The sequence below is a fragment of the Neophocaena asiaeorientalis genome, unplaced genomic scaffold (genome assembly GCF_003031525.2).
Source record: "Neophocaena asiaeorientalis asiaeorientalis breed wild unplaced genomic scaffold, Neophocaena_asiaeorientalis_V1.1 scaffold50, whole genome shotgun sequence".
Lineage (NCBI taxonomy): Eukaryota > Metazoa > Chordata > Mammalia > Artiodactyla > Phocoenidae > Neophocaena > Neophocaena asiaeorientalis.
The window spans coordinates 2681204-2702352 of record NW_020172717.1 but is presented as its reverse complement, the minus strand read 5'-3'; the positions used below and the strand labels follow the sequence as shown (position 1 = coordinate 2702352).

General features: G+C 42.1%; 1 protein-coding gene across 3 annotated transcripts in view; it reads right to left on the bottom strand.

Annotated features, from left to right (window-relative positions):
• Nucleotides 1–256: 256 nt before the first annotated feature.
• The window catches only part of SCHIP1 (schwannomin interacting protein 1), a 126050-nt gene continuing 105157 nt past the window's right edge, over nucleotides 257–21149 (bottom strand). For 2 of the 3 annotated variants that reach the window (XM_024740174.1, XM_024740173.1), the window contains 5 exons: nucleotides 9543–9660; nucleotides 8369–8566; nucleotides 7276–7399; nucleotides 4800–4893; nucleotides 259–899 (listed from right to left, as the gene is read on the bottom strand). In XM_024740174.1, coding sequence (XP_024595942.1) covers nucleotides 848–899; nucleotides 4800–4893; nucleotides 7276–7399; nucleotides 8369–8566; nucleotides 9543–9660 — 586 coding nt within the window. In that variant the 3' untranslated portion in view covers nucleotides 259–847. Of the gene's footprint in view, nucleotides 900–4799; nucleotides 4894–7275; nucleotides 7400–8368; nucleotides 8567–9542; nucleotides 9661–21149 lie in introns of all 3 variants that reach the window. The other variant, XM_024740172.1, reaches the window with a different exon arrangement.

Genomic DNA, 21149 nt, shown 5'->3' with positions numbered 1-21149 from the left:
TTCAGCAGTAACAGTGCTGGCTCTGATGTGCCTGATGTTGTCATCTTTGGATCACACACACACACACACACACACACACACACACTCTCCCATACTCTCCACGATCTTCTTGGCGATTCCCTGCATTTCTTGTTCTCCGGAGCCCTTTGTTTCTTCACCGATAGAAGCTTCCCGGTGGGGATTTCAGTTGAGGAAGAGTGAAGACGGAAGAAGTACAGCCAGTGTAGGGCTTGCTAGTGAGCAAAAAGACATATCCTATGAAACAAAGTTTTAATTTTTATTTTACATATTTATACATAAAACTTTTAAGGAACCCTCTGAATCCAACAGAATGTTAATAGCACATCTAAAAATGAACTTCAGGTAGTCAACATTCACAAAATGTTGAAAACTGATTAAAATATACATATTACAGAGACCTACAACTTCACTACGAGGCAGGCATGTATTTTTTGACTTGGATAGCACCGTCATTTACAGTTCTTCTTTAAAACTACAGTGAAGAATGAAAGCAGTCAAATGGTAAAATACTGCTCCAACTCAGAATCTCTAAACAAATAAAAATAAAGTTAAAACTACCCTCTTTGATTAACCATGATTTGGGATGGTGTAAGTACTGTACATTTTTTGTAACAATATTTTATTAAAACGCCTGATATTTAGTGGCACAGTAAAAAAATGAAAATAAATTAAGAAGCAAAGGCCAATCACTGGACGTTAAGCTTCAGACATTATCGATGACTAACACTGATATTTGTTTGTTTCTATGCCACCTTTAGCAACAGCATTTTTACAACCACAGAAGCAAAATAAATTCTAGCTTGTCCTCTGGTTGGATGGCTTCTTTTCACTTTGCAGGCATTTTCTCGGCCATGTGCTTCTGCTGACTCTCAGCGTGTCTGTAAAATGAATAATACAATTATTTAGTGCTAAGGAGAAAGCCAAACTGCTTTCCCATCAACAGCTAAGACATCCTCCAAACGGAGGCTCGGAGTTACTCATAGTGAAATCAAGAGACTCAAGAAACGGTACTTCATTCAAATGGATTTGCCCTCTTCCAAGTTTTATATTCTATGTACGATTCCTTTTATTTAGTAAGCCACTGGATTAACCTGAGACATGTAGATGTCATATTCCTTTGAGAAGAAAAGTGCCGTGTTTAAAAATGAAAAGGGAAAAGTAACTAGGATAATTTATTCAACAAATGTTTAATATGTGCCTTCTCTGTGCTCCTGGTGCTGGGGATTCGGTGGTGAGCAGACAATGATCTTTGTTCTCATGGAGTATATATTGTAATGGAAAGAGACAAGAAAGGAACAGACAGCAAGCAAGGAGATAGCAGATAGAAGATTAAGTGCTAAGCAAAAAGTCAAAACAAGGTGTTGTGATAGAAAGTAACTGCGTGACTACTTTATCCAAACACGCACATAGATGCAAATCTAGGTATTAACAAGGCTCTTGTTAATAATACAATAGTTCAATTTTATTCTTACAAAGGCTAATGTCTTCCAAACAAACGGTAGGCCTTTGTGGTTGTCAAGATTTCCCCCATTTGCATATTTTTCCCCCTCCGTTAGTCCCAAGGGCATGATCACGGCAGTGAGGGGGCGACAGGGCGGGGTGAGTCTTACTCATCAAGGCCTATTACGGCCTGTGAGCCCAAAGTTGGGCTAACCAGCAGCTGGCCAGTGGAGACGAGGTGGGAGGAATGGCTAAGCTGGTTACATCACTCGATCGGGCACTAAGTAAATGTCTTCTCAGGGAGTGGCAGGGTCTGAAGGCTGCAAGAAACAAATGTTTTGAAGGAGGATCTTAGGAAATTATAAATCTGGCAAGAGAAAAGCATCTAAGGGTGTGGTTTTCAGCTGTCATCAAAGGTCCAGGGGCAGTTTCTGGGTGCTGCCTAGCCTTCGGTAGTCAGTGACATCAAGTTTAAACTCACTGGTATGCAGAATGTCTCCCATCTGTGTTACAGGGCAAATACATTCAGAAACAGAGAAGTGACAGCAGCGTCCCTGCCACACGCAGCAGCCCACAAAGAATATTCTGATATTTATTTACCAACAAAGGGACTCAGGAAAAAGACATCAATAGCATCCTATTCCTAAAAAAGAAATTATGCCTTCTAGCAGACCATCTTTTTTTTTTTTAACATTTTCATAAAGTAGCTCATGGGCCTCACTTGAACAAATTCAGCTCAAGAAATATTTTGATGCCCAGGGACTAAGATTCCGTGGTAGCTAATTAAAGTGTAGTTCTTATAGCAGTTTTAAAATATGTATCTGTGTGTGTGTGTGTGTGTGTGTGTGTGTGTGTGTGTGCATACAAACAACAAGGGGTTTTCTGAGACAGAAGGAAAGAACAGGCAGGCAAGAGCTTCAGAAAATACTGAAAGCTGGGTGTTATTTTGAGACATACATACAACGGTGAATTTCATTAAAATTGTAAACAAAGGAGGGAAAGGGTTTCCGTCCATAAAACCAAAAGGTTCTTGTCAACTATTTATAAAGTCTTTACTAGGATTTATTTCACTCAAGCCCCACAAGGACTTCTTTTTATCAACAATCCCTATTGAGGACCTACTACGTACTTGGCAGGCCCTGTATTAGGTTCTGAGGACACAGCAATGAATGAAAATACTGTTGTCTCTGCTTTCAGGGGGCTTATAGCCAGGTTGGTTGTAAACCATATAACACAATAGGATTAGCCTCTACTTGGGAGGGATGCCATGCTGCCAGGAGCACAGAGGGCCCTACATCAGTCTTGGGGGATCAGGGAGAACTTCTCCAAAGAGGTATCTAAACCCAGGGTTTTCAAATTAGGCTGTGCATTGGAATCATCTGGAAAGATTTAAAAACTCCTCATGCACAGGTTACTTCACAGAATAATTAAATCAGAAGCTCTGGGAGTGAGACCCAGACATCAGTATTTTAAAAGCTCCCCAGATGGTTCCAATGGGCGACCAAAATTGAGAACCACCGATCTGAACTGGCACCTGAATGGTAGGAGCTGCACAGGTAAAGGGAATAGGTGAACAGGGCTTCCCAGCGGCCAAGCGCTTGGCCTTCTGGGATCTGGCTGCAAAACTCTGGCACTTCTACCTTTAAGGAAGTTTAAATATCCTTAGATCCCTCCATGAGCAAAATTATATTTCTGCAGCCAGGAATGGGCATAGAAACTTCTCCCCACCTGCTCTAATTTAAAGGGTTCCTCCAGTACCTTTAAATTAGTGACTCCTCTCCTTTGAACCCCATGGTTCTGCCCACCCTGTCTCCCATGATCACACCATCTGAAGGGATAAGCAAAATTCACTGCAAACCTAAGTAACAGCCTAACATTCTGAGAGAAGGGAGGAGCCTCTGAATGTCGTCTTAGCAACGAGGGGTGCCAACGCTGCTCTGAGGGGCAGAGAAACGGTCTCTGTTATCATAGGCAAGCCACAGAATTGACGGAAGAGTCTATATATTTTTCAGAAGATGCATGTCCTGGTTGTATATTTCACTACTGATTTCCCATAATCGTAATCCCTATATGCAAAGTTGTTAGCGTAGCAAAAAGGCAGGTGTCTTACAATTGTTGGTGCAGTGCCCGAATACAGCTGTAGGGGGCAATAATAGTATTTGAGTGCTACTATACTTCACATGAAGGCAAATATGCTAAGAGGGTATGAGAAGACCTTCTGGGTTTTTTTGTTTTCGTTTTTTTGTTAGGGGTGAGGCAATATAACATCCAAAGTGTACAAAACAGAGTGCTGCCCACAGGGCTTTAAAAACGAACTTAAACATAGTTCCGCAGCATTTACTTTGCTACCCAAGCTATTTTTATAACACTGCATTTAGAAAAATATTTTACCCAGTGTTACACATTGAGAAGTGGTCCCTGTGGTGAGTGCTGAGAGCATTTTCCCTACATATGTTTTCCAACTTCTCCTGGATGGCTCTGGATCATGTGGTTAATTCCTTATGTTACCGTGACAAGCAGTTTTCTTTCTCTCCTTGGGAGCTTCTACTCTCTGAATACCATTTCTGGGATTAATAATAACTGTTGCCTTGTGGTTTAAAGACTTCCTATAAACTGTCTCGGAAAAGGCGGCATCGTAAATACAGTATAGGATCATAGGAATGCTCACGGTATTTCACATACTTTATATATTTATGGTGAGAGGCTTTTCCACAAGGAAAACTATGAAGAAATGCAAGATCTTGACCAGCATTAGCCTAGTTTCCCTATGCCCCAGGGAAGGAAGCATTCTTTACCTCTTTACAGACAGGCGCTCGGAACCAGGCCCAGCTAGAAACTCAAGTCTTGGAGTCTCCCCATGGTGAGAGCAATCTGGTGGCGCTGGTGCTGTGGAAAGATGCCAGTGTCCTTGCCTTCCGGGCATGGCAGATGCGATCAAGAGTCAGGTCATATAACAGCAAGTGCCACTTGGTGGCACCCACCACGTGCTGGAATCGTGCCAGCATGGAATGGCTTAGGGATGACTCTCAAGGGGACAGTCCTTCAGGATAATGTCCTTAGGCCAGAATTGCTGACCTGATTTAAGTGGGGGTGGATGAAGTTCTAATGCACTTACAATCCATCACTAGGGGAGGATGGTTGTGAAGAAGCCATGCATTTGGATGGGAGCAGTTTTGGCCGCTTCCCCTCCATCTAAACAGCTGACACCAGCAGAGATTAGGCGAGTTACTGATGGAAGTAAGGAAAGAAGTTCTCTAGAGCTCGCTCTTGCCTTAATTCTTAGACTTCCAACCATCCCAGGCTTCCTTCCTTCTTTACAAAGATGAGGCACCACTGACCTGGTCAGGTCCTCGATGTCCACCAGCATGGCGTCTTGCTCTGTGTGCAGCTCATCTCGTATGAGGAGCAGCTGGACCAACTCTTCATTCAAGCCTGGGGCAAAGAAACGAAAGCATTTAGAAACAGATAAAATTGCATCTAAGTCAGGATGTGAAACCACTTATGCACCATTATGTACGTACGATAGATACATACATATATACAAACAGCTAAACATAGCAGGAGACTATTTTTGCTAAAATGTAGAGTTCTTACATTAGCTTCTCATAAGCCCAGGAGAGGTCACCAATCTGAGAGCACGACTAGCTTGCATACTTATAGAAGTGTTGACAGAAAAGGAGTACAAAGTATATCCAATTACATTCACATTAGAGTGGGAAAAGAAATTGTTAGCTGTTAGGAAAACAGCTTGTTAGAAGAAGCGGAATTTTGTTTTCAAGAAATGTGAACGCGGAAGTCTGGGGCACGTTCAGTTTTCCACCGTTCATCTTCAGGGTGCTCCTGCCACACGGAGAGCTGGGGGGGCCACTGCACCCGACAAGAGCCCCATCAGACCCCCCGCTGGGGAGGAAGGCGCCTTGAGGATGCTCAAAGGCTCCTCGGGGTCGAGGCGAGGAGCCTACGTGCAGGTTGTTCTAGGAAACAGTAATATCTAAAGCTGTGGGAGAACCAGATGTGTAAGACCTGAAGAAACAACCCCTGAGTTCTCTGGACAATGGGTGCTGAGGAAAGTATTCTTTAGGATTTCTACTGGGCATAAAATAGATGGAAACATAACTAGTCTTCCTGAAATCAGTGTACTGGGTTTAATTTGGCTTCTGCTATTGAAAAATATAAACAAGCAGGGGGCTCTCTCTTGCTTTTTCCCCCCTCACATCAGCTAAGAGTGAAAGCTTCTAGGTCTGGACATGTGGACATATAAGGGATAGCATTCATTTAGCAAGAGCTCTGGGCCCAGAAATCAAAGAAAGGAAGGGGGTATTCAGCGAGGTCCTCCTTGGAAATGTTTTCAGAGATCCTGACCTCAAATGATGCATTTGTCTGCCTTTAGTTCAGATTAGTTTTCAATTTAAAAAAGGACCAAAAAAAGTCATACAAAGAGGTCTAAAACTCCATCTCCTCCTGAAAAGGACTAGCTGGCAATGTTATTATTTAAAAGTCTAAGAAGGATGTTTCAGTGGTAAAAGATCAGAAAGCCTTTTAAGTCCTTAATTCCTAGTAATTTACGCTCAACTAAAATTAAAATGTAGTAGAATTTTTTAAAAGCCTGTGAATCTATGGTTCCCTAATTAAAATGTTAAATCCTTTCTCTTGATTTTAAAATGCTGAAGGTATTAACTTGTCACTGAATACATCCAATTTTATTTTTTCTAGTGGGTTCTTAGGGTAGCTTTTTATACTAGTACTCAGTAGGGTGCCTGCATAGTGCGTGGGAATGTCTTTTCTGTATGAAGTTTTAAATTTTTTATTATGGACATTTTCAAAGGGATACAAGAGTAAAGAGAATTGTTTAAGGAATCCCCCTGCCCCATGCATCCAGCCAGCTTCAACAGTTATCAACTCATAGCCAGTCTTGAACTCATCTATCTCCTCTTCTCCCACTAGATCATTTGAAAGAGAATTTCAGACATCATATTATTTCATCAGTAAATGCTTCAGTATGTGTCTCTAAAGACAGGTCTCTTTTTTAAAAAAATTGAACATAACCACAATACCTTTATTGTACCTGAATAAGTAAATACATCTAGTTGGTTTGCATTTGGTTGGCATGTCTCTTAGGTGGTTTTAATCTATCAGCCTACAGACTTTATGGACTTGTATGTTCCAGAGGCTGGAGGGCTCGTGAGTTCACCTGGGCTAAGCATGCTGTCCCAGTGAGCGAGCTCTCTCATTGGTCCAGCACCTGCCCTTCCCTGCGTAACCAATCACTTCGAGTGAATGCCACTCACTGACCACCCGCCCTGCACACTTCCTGTGGAGGCCCTTCTTCATTCTGGGGGGAAAAGGCCCACGCTTTCTCACCCTACAATTTTCACATATCGGTCACATATACTTTCACCACCTGGAGTCCCACAGCATAAGTCGAATAGAATTTGATGACCTAAAATGAATGTACGTGCAAGTAAAGCTGAGCGTATGACTGTATAATAAATGACTTGTAACTACTAAATTATATTCTACAAACAGGCGTTGGGAGCCAACTATATGCCAGGCACTGTGCTGGGAGCTGGGGATTTCAGATGAATAAAAGGGATCCCTAACCTCTGTGAACCTTGAAAAAGTCTTAAAGTTTCTCAACATTTTACAGTTAAAAAAAAACAAAAAAAGAGAGCGCTGTGATTCTCTTCTTTTCCTTGCAAGTACACAGGAGGACCCCGATGAAACGTACCAAGGAGCTGAACCCAGGAAATAGTACTATCCATCCCATGATATTTTACACTTAATATCCCATTTTCCAGAGCATCTTACACTTACTTTCTATCTGGGAATGGAGATCATTGACTATCACTTGTAGCTGCCCAATAGTCATGTCTCTCAGGTCAGTGGGTTTTAAACTTCTTTTCATCAAGCATTCACTTATATGAGGCATGTGTGGCAGCTGAAGACAGAAAGGGAAGAAATGGAGGGGTGAGCTGCAAGCACACTGAACGTACGACCCAGTTTTCTCCTAAAAGACCCACCTTCATTCACCTACTTCAGGTTCCTTGCTTAAAAGCTCTCCCCATCTGACTTTCCCAACGTGAGGCCCTCCATATATGCACATCATCTGAAACGCTATTGGCATCAGAATGGGACACTACTCAAATCAAAAGCTTTTGGACTGGTCTACAGCTGAGAGTCAATTATTACATCCACAAATGAATTACCAGGGAGCTCAAGTAATGTCAATGACATGGATAAAATTAATAATATCAGCTACTTATTAACTTATAGCATGCTACAAGCACTGTGCTAAGTGCTTTGACTACTTTTTCCACAATCGTGCTCTGACACAGCTATTATTATTATACCCATTGTATAGATGAGAAAACTGAGACGTGTCCAGAGCCCCACAGTAGGTCAACGGCAGAGCTAGTCTTAAGCTCCAAAGCCCAGGGCTCTCATCCACTCTGCCATACTGTCTTCATTGAAAAGGGGGGAACATGAGCTAAAGCAATAGTGAGTTTGCCATAGCAATGGGTTCTTAAACTGAGACTGCTTTAAAGGAATTAAAATATTCCCATGACAGCTAATACTGCCCCTAAGAAACACAGTAGATATGATTAAACTGAGATTGCTTTAAAGGAATTAAAATATTCCCATGACAGCTAATACTGCCCCTAAGAAACACAGTAGATATGAATCAAGAGCAAAGTTCACTTTTGTGAGTGAAATCTGTTGCGTGTGTATCCTTCAGTGATACAGTAGGAAGGAAAAAGAAACAGACTTAAATGTTTCTCAATGACAGTACGTTTTACACACTGCCTTGTAAAAACCCAAGGTTGCATAACTCTGGGAAAGGACTGGGACAGCCTCAACCATTTGCAGCCACCAAACACTCGTTTGCATTTCAGCGTTCGCTGCTTACAAGATCAGCGACGGGAGACTTCTTCCTGTTCTGTTTTTCCACTTCTACTTGCATTTTGGCCATTGGTTTGGCCATGGCAAGGGCCATTTTGGCTTCGGCTTGTAATTTCTTTTGCCTTGTGAGGAAATCCATGTCATCCAGGGATTCGGATTCTTCTTCAGTAGTGTCTCTATCGGAATAGGAAGAACTCTGTTTGCTCTGTGAAGGGAAAAAGAGCAGCCCTGAGCTTTGCGTGCCGGGTACCATCTTTGGAGATGAGCTACAGTCTTCCCTGAGCCCTCTCTCAAAGCAGCCAAGAGTCCCCTCCATCAGGGGACTCAACTCTTGATTTGATTTGTACCCATCGCAAGTAACATTTTAAAAGCTACTTTATTTCCTCAGTCAGTGATAGACTCTGATTTTAGCATAAAAAGTAACATAATTAATAACAGGGAGAATATATATTTGCAACAAACTTGAGACATTTCTTTGATTCTTACTCTCAAACCTTTCTTGAAGTGAACAAACACAGCAAAATATTTAACCCAGAGCTAAGGCGGTGCGTTGCTCCCTGGAGCGGACAGGATCTCAGATATCCTACGAAGTTCTGATGCGGCATTGCACTCAACAACCAACACGGTTTCCTATTAGTTAGTCTTTGGTAAGAAAGGCGATAGACCTCCCAGAGAGGAAAGAAATCCAGCAACAAGCACCCAGGATCATCAAGCCATCTTTTGTAATACATGTGCAAGGAAGAGTAACCAGTGTTTAACCCACATTACCTTGCTGGCTTCTCTGAGCAACAGCTATGTGCTACCATTCCCACCCCTGCCTGGACCCCATCCCCTGCCTTTTAAAATGTGTCCCATTGTTAGTCTGTGCTCATATTTCTAAGCCCAGTGGGGAAGGATTGGTATATAGTGTATTTTCTTTTATAATTTTTAGGGCCTATGTGATTTCTCTTATGATTTAGTATGAAAGTTGTCGCTAACTTTAACAGAGCTTATGTATCCTTCTTGGATCACAATTTTACTTTTTCAATCACTGTCAAATTTTAGGAGCATGCCATGTCAAGAAATGTCATGAGACACTGCTTTTTTAACCTCTGACATGTTTGTTTCTGACTAACAACAGAAAAGAAGCTAAATGACCAGGAAAGCACACTCTGAGCCTCAGCGGCAGCTTTGGGACTCACCATGGGAGACAAGGGGGTGTCCAAGCTCGTTTCGGTCTTGCTGTCATCGGCATCGCTGTCCTTATCGCTGCCGCTGTCGTTGACAAAGCATATCTGCAGGTTCATCCCACTCTGCAGGCTGGGCAGAAGGAAACAGGACACTAATTCCTTTCAGCTATTTGTTATCTGGTAGCAACCGAAAGAACTGCCTGATTTTGCTAAAGAAAGTAGTTTAATGTGTTCTTCACAGGGAGCAATGAGTGAGCAAATATTACTCCCAACTCATAAATGATAACTTTTACTAGAAGATAAGAAAGATAACTTGATAAATGATAAGATGATAACTTTTAACTCATACTGTATTCGCTTTTTTTCCCACACACAAATTCACGCTGGGAGAAAAGTAATTTCAGGCTACATGATAGCACCCAGCACAACATCAAACACATAGTTGGTACACAATAAAAACGCATTGAGACACTGAGTTTACATTTTTTGTCGATGAAGAGGAATGGGTCCTCAGCCAAATAAGGCTGCTTGGTATCATCTAGTGTCCTGCCCCACGGGGACAATCCAATGATGCTCATTAGATACAGCATCCCGGGGCCAGAGCTCTCCGAAGAAAGACTCCTTTTTATTCCCAAATAAGGTCGTCTGAAGGAAAATTTTATTTGAGGCGGTTGTCAAAAGCCAGCCAAGGGAGCCCATTTATGTCATTAAGAAAAAAACACACCAGAGGTTCACCCTCGAGAAACTTAAGGAAGCGTCCAGCTTAGTCAGAAAAGCAGAATGTTGGAACACAAGGCTCTACAGACTGCCTTGCGTACAGAGCCTCAGAGGCAGAGATGTCTTGGGAGCTCATTATGTTTGTGGCGAATCTGGGAAGCTCCAGAGGGATGTTGCCGGGAATGTGGTCACAAAGGGCCAGCCGGCTGTGTATCTGCTATACACGCAACCAGGCTGTGGATCCAACTCTGTGTCCTAACCTTCATCTGAAGTCGAACACATTTCATTGTTGTTTGACAACAAAGTGTTTTTTCAAGAAGCACTTTCTTAGCATCCCTAGTAGCCCCAGTCTGTAGGTTTAGAGAAAGAAAAGGCAGAAGGAAACTGCTAAGCAGCAAGGGGTCATAAGGAGGCTCCTGTAAGCCAGGTTTAGGACAGGGGACACCAAATCTGCTCTGGCATCATTATTGTCACAGTGAGAAATGCAAAGAGCAACTCGTCTGATAGCTGACATTCCCATTTGCTTTTTTTTATTATTCAAATGGGTAGGGATTCTCTGCATAAATTGCTCAAATGCCTCATTTAAAGCACTTTGATTGAAAACAATACAGAACTCAGAAAAAGAAAATGTACTGATTGTTAACACAGGCACCATCATTGTTATGGGTATGTACCGCCACCTATTGTTAACTTCTAATTACTGAAAGTCCCAGCTTATTTTCCCCAGGAGAGAAACGCAGCCTTTCCCTCTGTAGGTCCAGTTCCATTCCCCCACTACCCTCCCGGTGCAGGCAAGCAGACCCAGGCCTAGGGCTGGCCGCAGAAAGCCACAGGTTCTGCTGTGATCAGCTCAGGGTGCTTGGAATCAGTAGGACTTAGGTTTGAATCCTTACTTCTTTCCCAAGGCACATTACTTTATGAACCTCAGTTTCCTCATCTGTAAAATAGGGTGAATAATTCAGTGGTTTGTAGAAAGGATGAAAAGACCTCAGAGATGGGCACAGGGCAGGTGCTCTGTACCTGTTCATTATCCTCCTTTCTCTACTTCCTGAAAGCCTAGACAAAAACACCCACAGAATTTTAAAGGTGATGTGACTTTGTAAAGGGACCCCTGCAGTCACCTACTTGAATACCTGGCCTGGTCACAGCAATTCCTGATGAACAACTGACTCACTGGGGGGTCCCGAGCTAACTTTCACTGTTAGGCAGCTTGAATATTTATTGAGCTGGAATTTGTCTCCTTTTAACTTTCTATCATTAGAATATATATGTTTTTTTTTTTTCCTGGAGAAATATAATACGTTCAGGTTACCCTTTGATCCCATATAAATTAAGTTTTAAAATTTATTGTCTGTAGTTGGTAAAAAAAAAAACCCAAATCAACCCATTTTTAACAATAAAACTCAAGATACATGGATCGGACAACAGTGGAAATTTAAAAAGTGCAAATTAAAAACAGACATTTTAAAGTCATATTTTAAAATAAAAAAGACATTTTAAATTAAACCTAATTCGAATCAAGGATTATGTAGTATTTCCTATTTATTGAATAACTAAAGTCTTGAAAAGAAGACACTATATACACAGATTATAAAAATATAAAATAACACATGATACCACTGCAAAATAAGGTTTAAAACATCCAAAGATATATATTTTCCTTATGAAGAAAGTCTGATCGTAAATTCTGTTGTTCTGCCCCCAAATTGACCTTTGTGCTAAGGATCAACTCAGACCTAAATCAACTACCCCATGCAGTGTTTCTAACTCAGGAAAGGCCAAGAAAAAAGAAAGGGAAGGATTCAGTAGTCGGAGTGAAATGAAAAAACACCTCAGGTAGAAATTCAGAAAATCGCCTTAGTAACACATTATCACCGTGGAAAACTGAGCAGAGCTTCTTACAGGGTGAGCCTTATAATTCCTTATAGCGGTAATCACCAAGAGTGTTACTCTCAGGAAAAGGAAATTATATGATATTACAGCTAATAGTTCAGCGGGGATTTTAGTACAGACATCTTAAAACGGACTCAGGTTTCAAGAAGGATTTGTTTGCCTTTAGCCTTTAAGAGGGTTTAAGATGAAGGCGGCCTTGGGGAAACTCGACCACAGCTCCCAAGCAGCGGCCAGTGCTGAGGGGCCTCTGTGCCACTGGGTCCAGGAACGATAACCCCTGTTCCTGGCCCCTTCCCATCCCGGGGAGGCATGGCTGTTCTGAGGCTCTCCCTCCAGCCACTTGGAGCCCCGGTCCCTCACACTGCGGTGTCTCGCCTATAACCAGGCTATGCAGTCTGGCGAAATCCCAGCAGCCGGGGGCTAATTTGCTTGGAGCTCTCAAGCACCGTCTGAGGTGAAAACAAAACACTAACCTCTTCTTGTTAATTAGTGATATAATTTAATGTATCCAATTCAGGGTTACTTGATGTTTGGAATGGCGTTCGGCAGAGGGCTATGAGCAAAAGGCTGCTTGATGTCTTCCTTGCCTGTGGATTTGATTACTGGAAGGTCTGCGTCCTGGTCACCCCGGAAACCTCTTCTCCTTACGCCATGAAAAACCACACTGCAGCCCAGAGTTACTGACAGGGAGCCGAGGGTATGGGGAGGGGGCTGTCGTGGATGGAGAAGGCTCAGAAACGTGAAGAGATAAGAGACTAAGTGTGCTTCCTGGACATCTCAGTGTGAGTGAACGTGGCTTTCTGAGCGACAGTTCCTGTTGGCCAGGATCGGGAAAGCATTTAGTTGATAGGCTGTTCAGCACCAGTGTCCACTTGGCATTTACAGTGAGGAAAACTTACTTAGAAAACACATGTGCTGACCTCCAACTACTGTCAGCAGGGATATTATGAAAATATGCTCGGAATTGAGAGAATGATGGAGATGGAAAGATCTTAACTACTAAGAGGATATCTCAAAGACCTAGCTACCTGGTGATATGATTTGGTATAAAGACAATACCTTTTTCAAAATACAGGGACAAGACCAGTTTACTCCGTGGGAGAAGTGATGGGATGGTCTTAAAGTTTGCTGTGACCTGTAGTGGGGCAGCGGCATTGGATATCTGGCCTTTGTCCTTGGCCTTGGGTTGCGGTGACTGGGAGTGGCCTGGTCTGACGGCCAGCTCCGAATCCCAGAACCATTTGGTGTTTTCTGATTTTTAAAACAGGAATCTCCCAGCACTAGCTTAGACCGCCAGCATCCACAGAGGAATGCTGAAGATTCTTTGGTTCTATCCCCTGCACCACGCCTTAGTTAATTTCACTTGAACGGTTACAGTGAATTTGAGTTTAAAAGTGTGTTCACTTCATTCTCTCCTTGGGCTATACAACCACCTGTGGATTCCAGGCAAGGCAGCGGTTACTCAAAGAAGTCAGATAACTTGCCCCAGATCTGTGACAGCCTGATTATTAAAATGGTCCCAATTCTTCCCCTCTCTCTATCTGGTCCCCCTATAGTAAGACTGCGGGTTCTCCATCAAGAGGTGGAGTCTATTTCCGGACCCCTGGGCTGGCCTCCTGACTTGCCTTGGCCAACAGAATGCAGAGGAAGCGACAGTATTCCGGTTCCGAGCGCCTCCATCCGCCCACCCCCCCACTCCCCGCTGCCCCAGGGAACCGTGCCGCTGCCCGCAGAACAAGTCCAGCTCAGCCTGCTGGCAGAGGAGGGACTTCGTAGCACAGAACTCAATCGGCCGTTGTTCCAACTGAAGCCCCAGGCACCTGACGGAGCTCAGCCAAGAGCAAGCAGTAGCGGTACCTCGCCAATCCATAGCCAATCAATCATAGACACACGAGTAAGCCCCATGGGAACCCAGCTCTGATCAGCGGCAGAAATCAGTGCTTATCATCGGATGCCACTGATGTGGGTGGGTTTTTTTACACATCACCACCATGGCAACAGATAAATGGTACAAGATCACAAAGCAAGAGACTATAGGCTGGGCCTCTGGTTTTCGAATCCAGTGGCCTTTCCCCCATACTGCACTGCACTTAACCTTAGGTTTGGATTTATTAGGTCTTGCCTGTGATGGCAATATAATTTTAAGCACACAATGCCTCCTGTAGTTGCTTATAACTTCAAGGCAATCGTATGGTTTCCTTAAGAAACAGAGAGGAAACTCTGAAATGCCTATGGATTTCAAACATGCATTGCTCATCTTCTGTCCAAAACCAGTGTGGCTGTGAGAGCCTCTGGCCCTGCCATGCCATTCATTACCCAGTAGTCCCAACTAGTTTGTGGCTGGGCTGTTAAAATATATTATTTCTATTTATTTTAATGAATCTCCAATGCATTATTCAAAGGCTTTCTACATAATGAATATTACCACCCATTATCTTTTCCTGTTTCATGAGAATTTCAAAGGGAATGTGGATTGTAATTACCCAAGGGTAGCTGTAAACACATTTCATTTTTCTGAGGATTTGTCGTGAAGAAAGAACGTGGGAACAATTGAGGTTTGGGTAAGTTCTAGATGTACTGCGTGTGTGACGGTGTGTCTACAGAATGTGCTGAGGTGGGTTAAAATGAGGTGCTACTATTCCTTAATAAATTGTGAAATACCTTTCCCATTTCCCAAACCTTGCTCCTTACTCTTCTTTTCCCTACTGACTGTTTTGTATTGACATTTACCATGAAAGTTACAGAATTACTATTGAAAAAAAAAAAGGAAAGGCAAAGTTTCTACTTCCCAATATTTGTTATTGTGAAAATATACTGCTATTTCTTATTTTACTTTAGTGGGATTGTGTTAACTTTCTTTTGCTAAAGAGTGTGCAACGCATGGGATGATAATTTGACTTTTTAAAAATTTTAAAATTGAAGTATAGTTGCTGTACAATGTTGTATAAGTTACAGGTGTACAATATGGTAATTCTCAATTTTTAAAGATTATACTCCATTTATAGTTATTATAAAATATTGGCTCTATTCCCTGTGTTGTACAATATATCCTTGTAGCTTATTTTATACCTAATAGTTTGTACCTCTTACTCCACTACCCCTATGTTGCCCCTCCTGCTTCCGTTTCCCCACAGCCATCTCTCCTAGGTGCCAAAGGTATTAACCACTAGTTTGTTCTCTATATCTGTGAGTCTGCTTCTTTTTTGTTATATTCACTAGTTTGCCGTATTTTTTAAGATTCCACATATAAGTCATATCATACAGTATTTGTCTTTCTCTGTCTGACTTATTTCACGTAGCATAATGTCCTCCAAGTCCATCCATGTTGCTGCAAATGGCAAAATTTCATTCCTTTTTATGGCTGAGCTGACTTTTTAAAAAAGAGTGATATTCACATAGGTGCAAACACTGCTGGTCTAACATATATGATCATACACACAGAAGTACTATAAATGATTTTTACAACTATATTAGAAAGAAAGGGGATGTTTAACTGTTCATTTGTTTGTTCATTTGATGATCAGGCAATAACATCTCTGCAAACCCCACGGCACCGACTGGCCAGTGCTGAGCTGATGCCTCCCCTTTGGCCAGGGCACACGCTTTCTAGTTCACTACAGTCCCACCTATTGCCTTTTATCTGGGCTACTTCATTCCTTTATGTTTCTTGCTGGCCCCTGAAGGCATGTTACAGTTCACGACCCCTATATTAAGTGGATGCATAGTAGTAGTTGATCCAGGGACAGAAATCAGGTCTTCTAACAGGTACCAAATGCTTGGATCATTAAATCACAATATACAAATAGAAATGTGGACTCTATAGAGCATTGGAAGGGAACTCAAAAAAATACTTATTAGACACTCCCTATCTTATAGATGAGAAAGGAAACACTTTCACTTACCTGGACATTAATTAGTGAGTAAAGTGTTAACCAAGAAGAGTGAATGAGCGGGGAACTAACTGCAGTAGAAGAGTGGTCTGCGGGATGGGGGAAGCAAATGCAGAAGAGGGATGGAAAGCCGGCTCTCCCGCCATTATGTGCCCAGAGCAGTTAAGGGCAGTTTCAAACTCTGTGCTAGAGAGAAGGCTGGGGGAAAGGGGGGCACCATGTCTCTTCATGTCCTGTCCTCACCCCACGTCTTACAGGACTCAGGCTTTTGGCTTCCTCAGCGAAAGCCACGGAAGGTAGCTCCGAAGGCAGCTGGAGTGTGAATGGCCCTCTGGATTTTCTTCTCCCAATCCTGCACATACTTTTTGTCTGCTCCCTTTTCTAAGGCTCGTTAGTTCTGGACCTTCCATCTGTATGTGTTTGCGTGAGGGCTGGTAGGCATCCGACTCCACGTGGCCACAGAATCTTCTCACTACTTAAGTAATGGATAGAGAAGTGGACTAGCATTCACCAGCTTTTCTATGGTGAAGCAGCAGCCCCTGTGGCCTAACCCGATTCTCTAGGGAGCTATAAATACTTGCATTCCTCAGACAGCTGCTGATTCTAATTCCACATCAGTGTCTAGTTCCTTCAATAATGACCACTTATATGTAATTCAATTTGGAATTATAGGATCTTAATGTTAAAAAATGCATTTTCACCAGAAATATTTTCTGCACGAATTGAAGACCAGAAAGGGTACTCTTCTGATACTGCAATAATAATGGAATAAAACAGCCATCTCTCCTAGGTGCCAAATGTGGTCTACTTTCTCTTAATTAAAGCCAAATGATTTCTCAGCAATCTACTTTCTGAAATAAAAAGAATTACCACTTTTGAGCATCTACTATATTGTAGGCACTTCATATATATTACCTCTAATCCTCAGATACACCTAAAACAAGTATTATGATCTCCATTTTGCATATGAGAAAACTAAGGCTCAGAGGTTAAATTATACAAGGTCACAAAGCTGGCATTTTATCCTAGGAGAGTGTGGTGAGAAGCCAGGGCACTATAAGAAGGCTAGAATAAATTCATGAACGGAAGAATAAAAGAGAAGATGAAAAAAAAAGCAAAACAAAAAATTGGAAACAACTTCAGTGTCGAACAATAAGAGATTAAGTATATTATGGATTGACAAATATACACTGATATGTATAACACAGATAACTAATGAGAACCTGCTGTATAGCACAGGGAACTCTGCTTAGTGCTCTGTGGTGACCTAAATGGGAAGGAAATCCAAAAAAGAGGGGATAGGGCTTCCCTGGTGGCGCAGTGGTTGAGAGTCCGCCTGCCGATGCAGGGGACGCGGGTTCGTGCCCCAGTCCGGGAGGATCCCACATGCCACGGAGTGGCTGGGCCCGTGAGCCATGGCCGCTGAGCCTGCGCGTACCGGAGCCTGTGCTCCGCAACGGGAGAGGCCACAACAGTAAAAGGCCCTCATACTGCAAAAACAAACAAACAACAACAAAAAAGAGGGGATATATGATACATATGGCTGATTCACTTCGCTGTACAGTAGAAACTAACACAACATTGTAAAACAACTATACCCCAATTTAAAAAAAGATTGATAGAACTACAAAAAAAAGTATATTATGGTGAAATATATGACGGGCCATTATGCAGCTAGTAAAAATATATATAATGGAACAGTTATGAATATGGGCAACTATCCCTGATGTATTGTTAAGTCAAAAACAGAAACAAAAAACAAGCTCTAAAACAACAGGTATACTATGATTCCAAGTTTGTAAACAGAAATGTGGAGCTCTCTGTACAGAAAAAGTGGCAGGAAATATACCTAGATATTTTTTCGTGGAAGAAATTCAGTTGACTTCAAATTTTTCTCTTTTGAGTGCCTCTGAGCTGCTATGTGTGGGCCTTTAGCAGGAATTTAAAAAAGGAAAAGGAGAGAAAATGGGTGAGTTGATTAGCACTGTGTGTTGGAGAAAGGTGAGTAGGATTAAATATTTGACAGCTGGAAGAGGATGGCTGCGTGTCTGACTCAGATGGTGTCTATGCAGGGACCATGACTCACGTATGAGTCAGGCTGGGCTTTTGTTTTTGGCGGGGTGCTGGGGGTAGGAGATCCTGCCCCCAGCAGGGGGGAGGGCAGTAAGAAACAAATTTTCTTATAAGTGAACATTTCTGTGGATGGACTCTTTGACTCAACTGTTGCCATCCCTCCCCAACCCAGTCTCAATCCCATTCTCCTTTTTGGATCTGCATAGATGATAGACTCTCAAGTAAAGGATATACATTTCACTCTTTGTATTTGTAAAGCCAGCCTGCCTATTTACTCTGCTCAGCCCAGACGGAGTTTAAACTTGTATCTGCCGGACCTGCTGATGAGTTTCAGCTGCTGGAGCTGAAGTTAGGCTCATCCCCTTCCGGACCGGTGTTTACCTCTGTGAGGCTGGGGTAAAGATACGGCAGTTGAAGAGTCAGTGCCTGTGGATGTTTTTGAGGGGTATGGTTAGATTTGGTGAAAATCTTAATTGCAAATTCTTTTACTGTCTTGAACACTGAATCACTGCTTTCACCACTTCTTATGTTCATGTTTAAAATAATGTTGGGGCTGCCATTTAGGCTTGGTCCCATAGTAAGCTTCATCTCAAAGACCTTCTGTTTCATGACTCAATTTGTGGTCATTTGATTCTATTCAGTCATTAAAAAGAATGCAGTAGATTTACTGAATTGCATCAATTCTATGACGCATGGTTATTCATCTTTGGCCATCTTCAACGTCGGGGTATGTCACAATCTCAGCCACCCATGCAGCTGGTGTCATGACTGCTCTACTGAGCTGTAACTCTGTCAGCCAACAAACCATATAAGGACCACTGAAGAAGAGGTGGGCTCTGGTAGTTGACCATTCATGCCTTCCGATAATAAAAAAGTGCCAGCATCGAAACCTGCAGAATGGGGGACAGTGGCTTGGAAGGTGAGGCACAGCACCTCCTGATGGCACAAAGGGTGACACTGGGGAAAAGCAAAGATGGACAACTCTAAGGGAAAGTGGTTAAATGGAGAACTGAATTGTGAATGTGAAAAGGGTGTAGGACTACCTTAACCAATATCACTTTTTCTTATTTTGTTGTATGCACAAAAGACACATGTGATAAAAATATATACCCAAATAAACCTGAAAGGACTTTTCAATAACTAAAACAAAAATTCTGGAATTCCCTGGTGGTCCAGTGGTTAGGGATCCACGCTTACACTGTAGACCCCGAATAGCCAAAGCGATCTTGAGAACGAAAAACGGAGCTGGAGGAATCAGGCTCCCTGACTTCAGACTACACTACAAAGCTACAGTAATCAAGACAGTATGGTACTGGCACAAAAACAGAAAGATAGATCAATGGAACAGGATAGAAAGCCCAGAGATAAACCCACGCACATATGGTCACCTTATCTTTGAGGCAGGAATGTACAGTGGAGAAAGGACAGCCTCTTCAATAAGTGGTGCTTGGAAAACTGGACAGGTACATGTAAAAGTATGAGAGCAGGGGGAGCAAGTTTGATTCCTGGGTGGGGAACTAAGATTCCTGCATGCCGCAAGGCACATCACCAAAAGAAAAAACAAAAAATAAAAAAATTCTAAGTGTTAAGGGGGCATGTGTCACCATTTTATTGGCAGTGGTTTTCTGAAATATCTTCCATGGGTTTTTAATGCATGTGATAATCTGAATGAGAATAATCTGAGGGGCACAGAAAATTTTACAAAAATACTGAACAAAAGGATTGTGTTAAAACTCCAGATGACAGAGCTCACATGCAGTCAGTGAGGCTGTTTTCTCATAGCAGTGAGTGCTTATGTAAACTCTCAAAGGAGCCAGTCTTCATATGAGCTGTGTGTGTCCAGACACATGTGAGGGACCACTGTCTAAAGGGAGTGCAAATTTCAGTAATAAAGTCATGATAACTTGTCAAAGATGATGCACCAATGAAAAATCATTTCTAGAAGTTCTTTTAATTAAACATTTGGCTGCCCACTGGAGCCATTTTTAAATATAAAATGCAGCCCTGTGGCCTTTTTCTCCCTGTCTCCCACCCTTTTGCAGTAGCTCTGACAACTGAATTCTCACTGGCGATAATAATAAAATTCATAAGACAGAGTACAGCTGGATGTGCCTCTAGCAAGATGTCAGATATCGCTTGCACAAAATTAATTGCACCTAATTAAACTGGGGTCGTTGGCATTATTGTAAAGTGAGGCTATTTATTAGACAAAGAAAATTTCACAAATGCCAATTTGCTTTTCTTTCAGGTTTGTAAAAGAGAAGAATTGCTTACATGATTAAATTTGTTTTGCCATTTTAATCCTATTACTCTTCAGAAGATCCACTTCAAATTTTGCTTCACTTTAAAAATTGTGTAATATTTTAGAATACTGCAGATAATTCTTGGAGGAGGGCATAAAAATGATAGGTTTTCTGTAGATTACCCGATGAATTTTCAAATAGTATAAAAAAAGAATTTGCAAACTACCATTTGCAACGACAGGTATTTTGGAATTACTCATATGAAGGATTTTCTAAGCAAATTAATAGTACACATGTATGAGATTAATATGAAGTTCAAAAGGTATGTTGCATGTTACAAAGAGGTTGTTGTAGTATGTACCTATTACTTCAGGAAAGCAAATTTCATTGTGTTGAAACAGGACAACCTCTTCTCACTCATGCTGGGTATATATGACCACTGTGCTTACTTCTTCCAGGAAATTATGCAAAAATTATTACTATCAGAGACAAAAGGATGATTTACTTTCCTGGCAAAATGAGGCTGGTTTGACCTGTGATCTGTGGCAGATTATATATTCAGATTCTCAGTTCCTCACATTCGAAGCTCCTATGAATCCAATTTCTTTAAAGCTTCTCTAGATCACTGCTATCTGTCCTATCGAGACAACTCCCTGGGCTATGGTGCCTCCCCGCCCCCTCCCCTCCACGCAGCCCAAACACAAGAGGAGGTGGTGGGTAACTATTACTGGTCTTATCTCAGCCATTCGCCAATAAACCTATAAGAACAAGAAAGAAATGAGTTTTGATCTGGGGATGTTGGA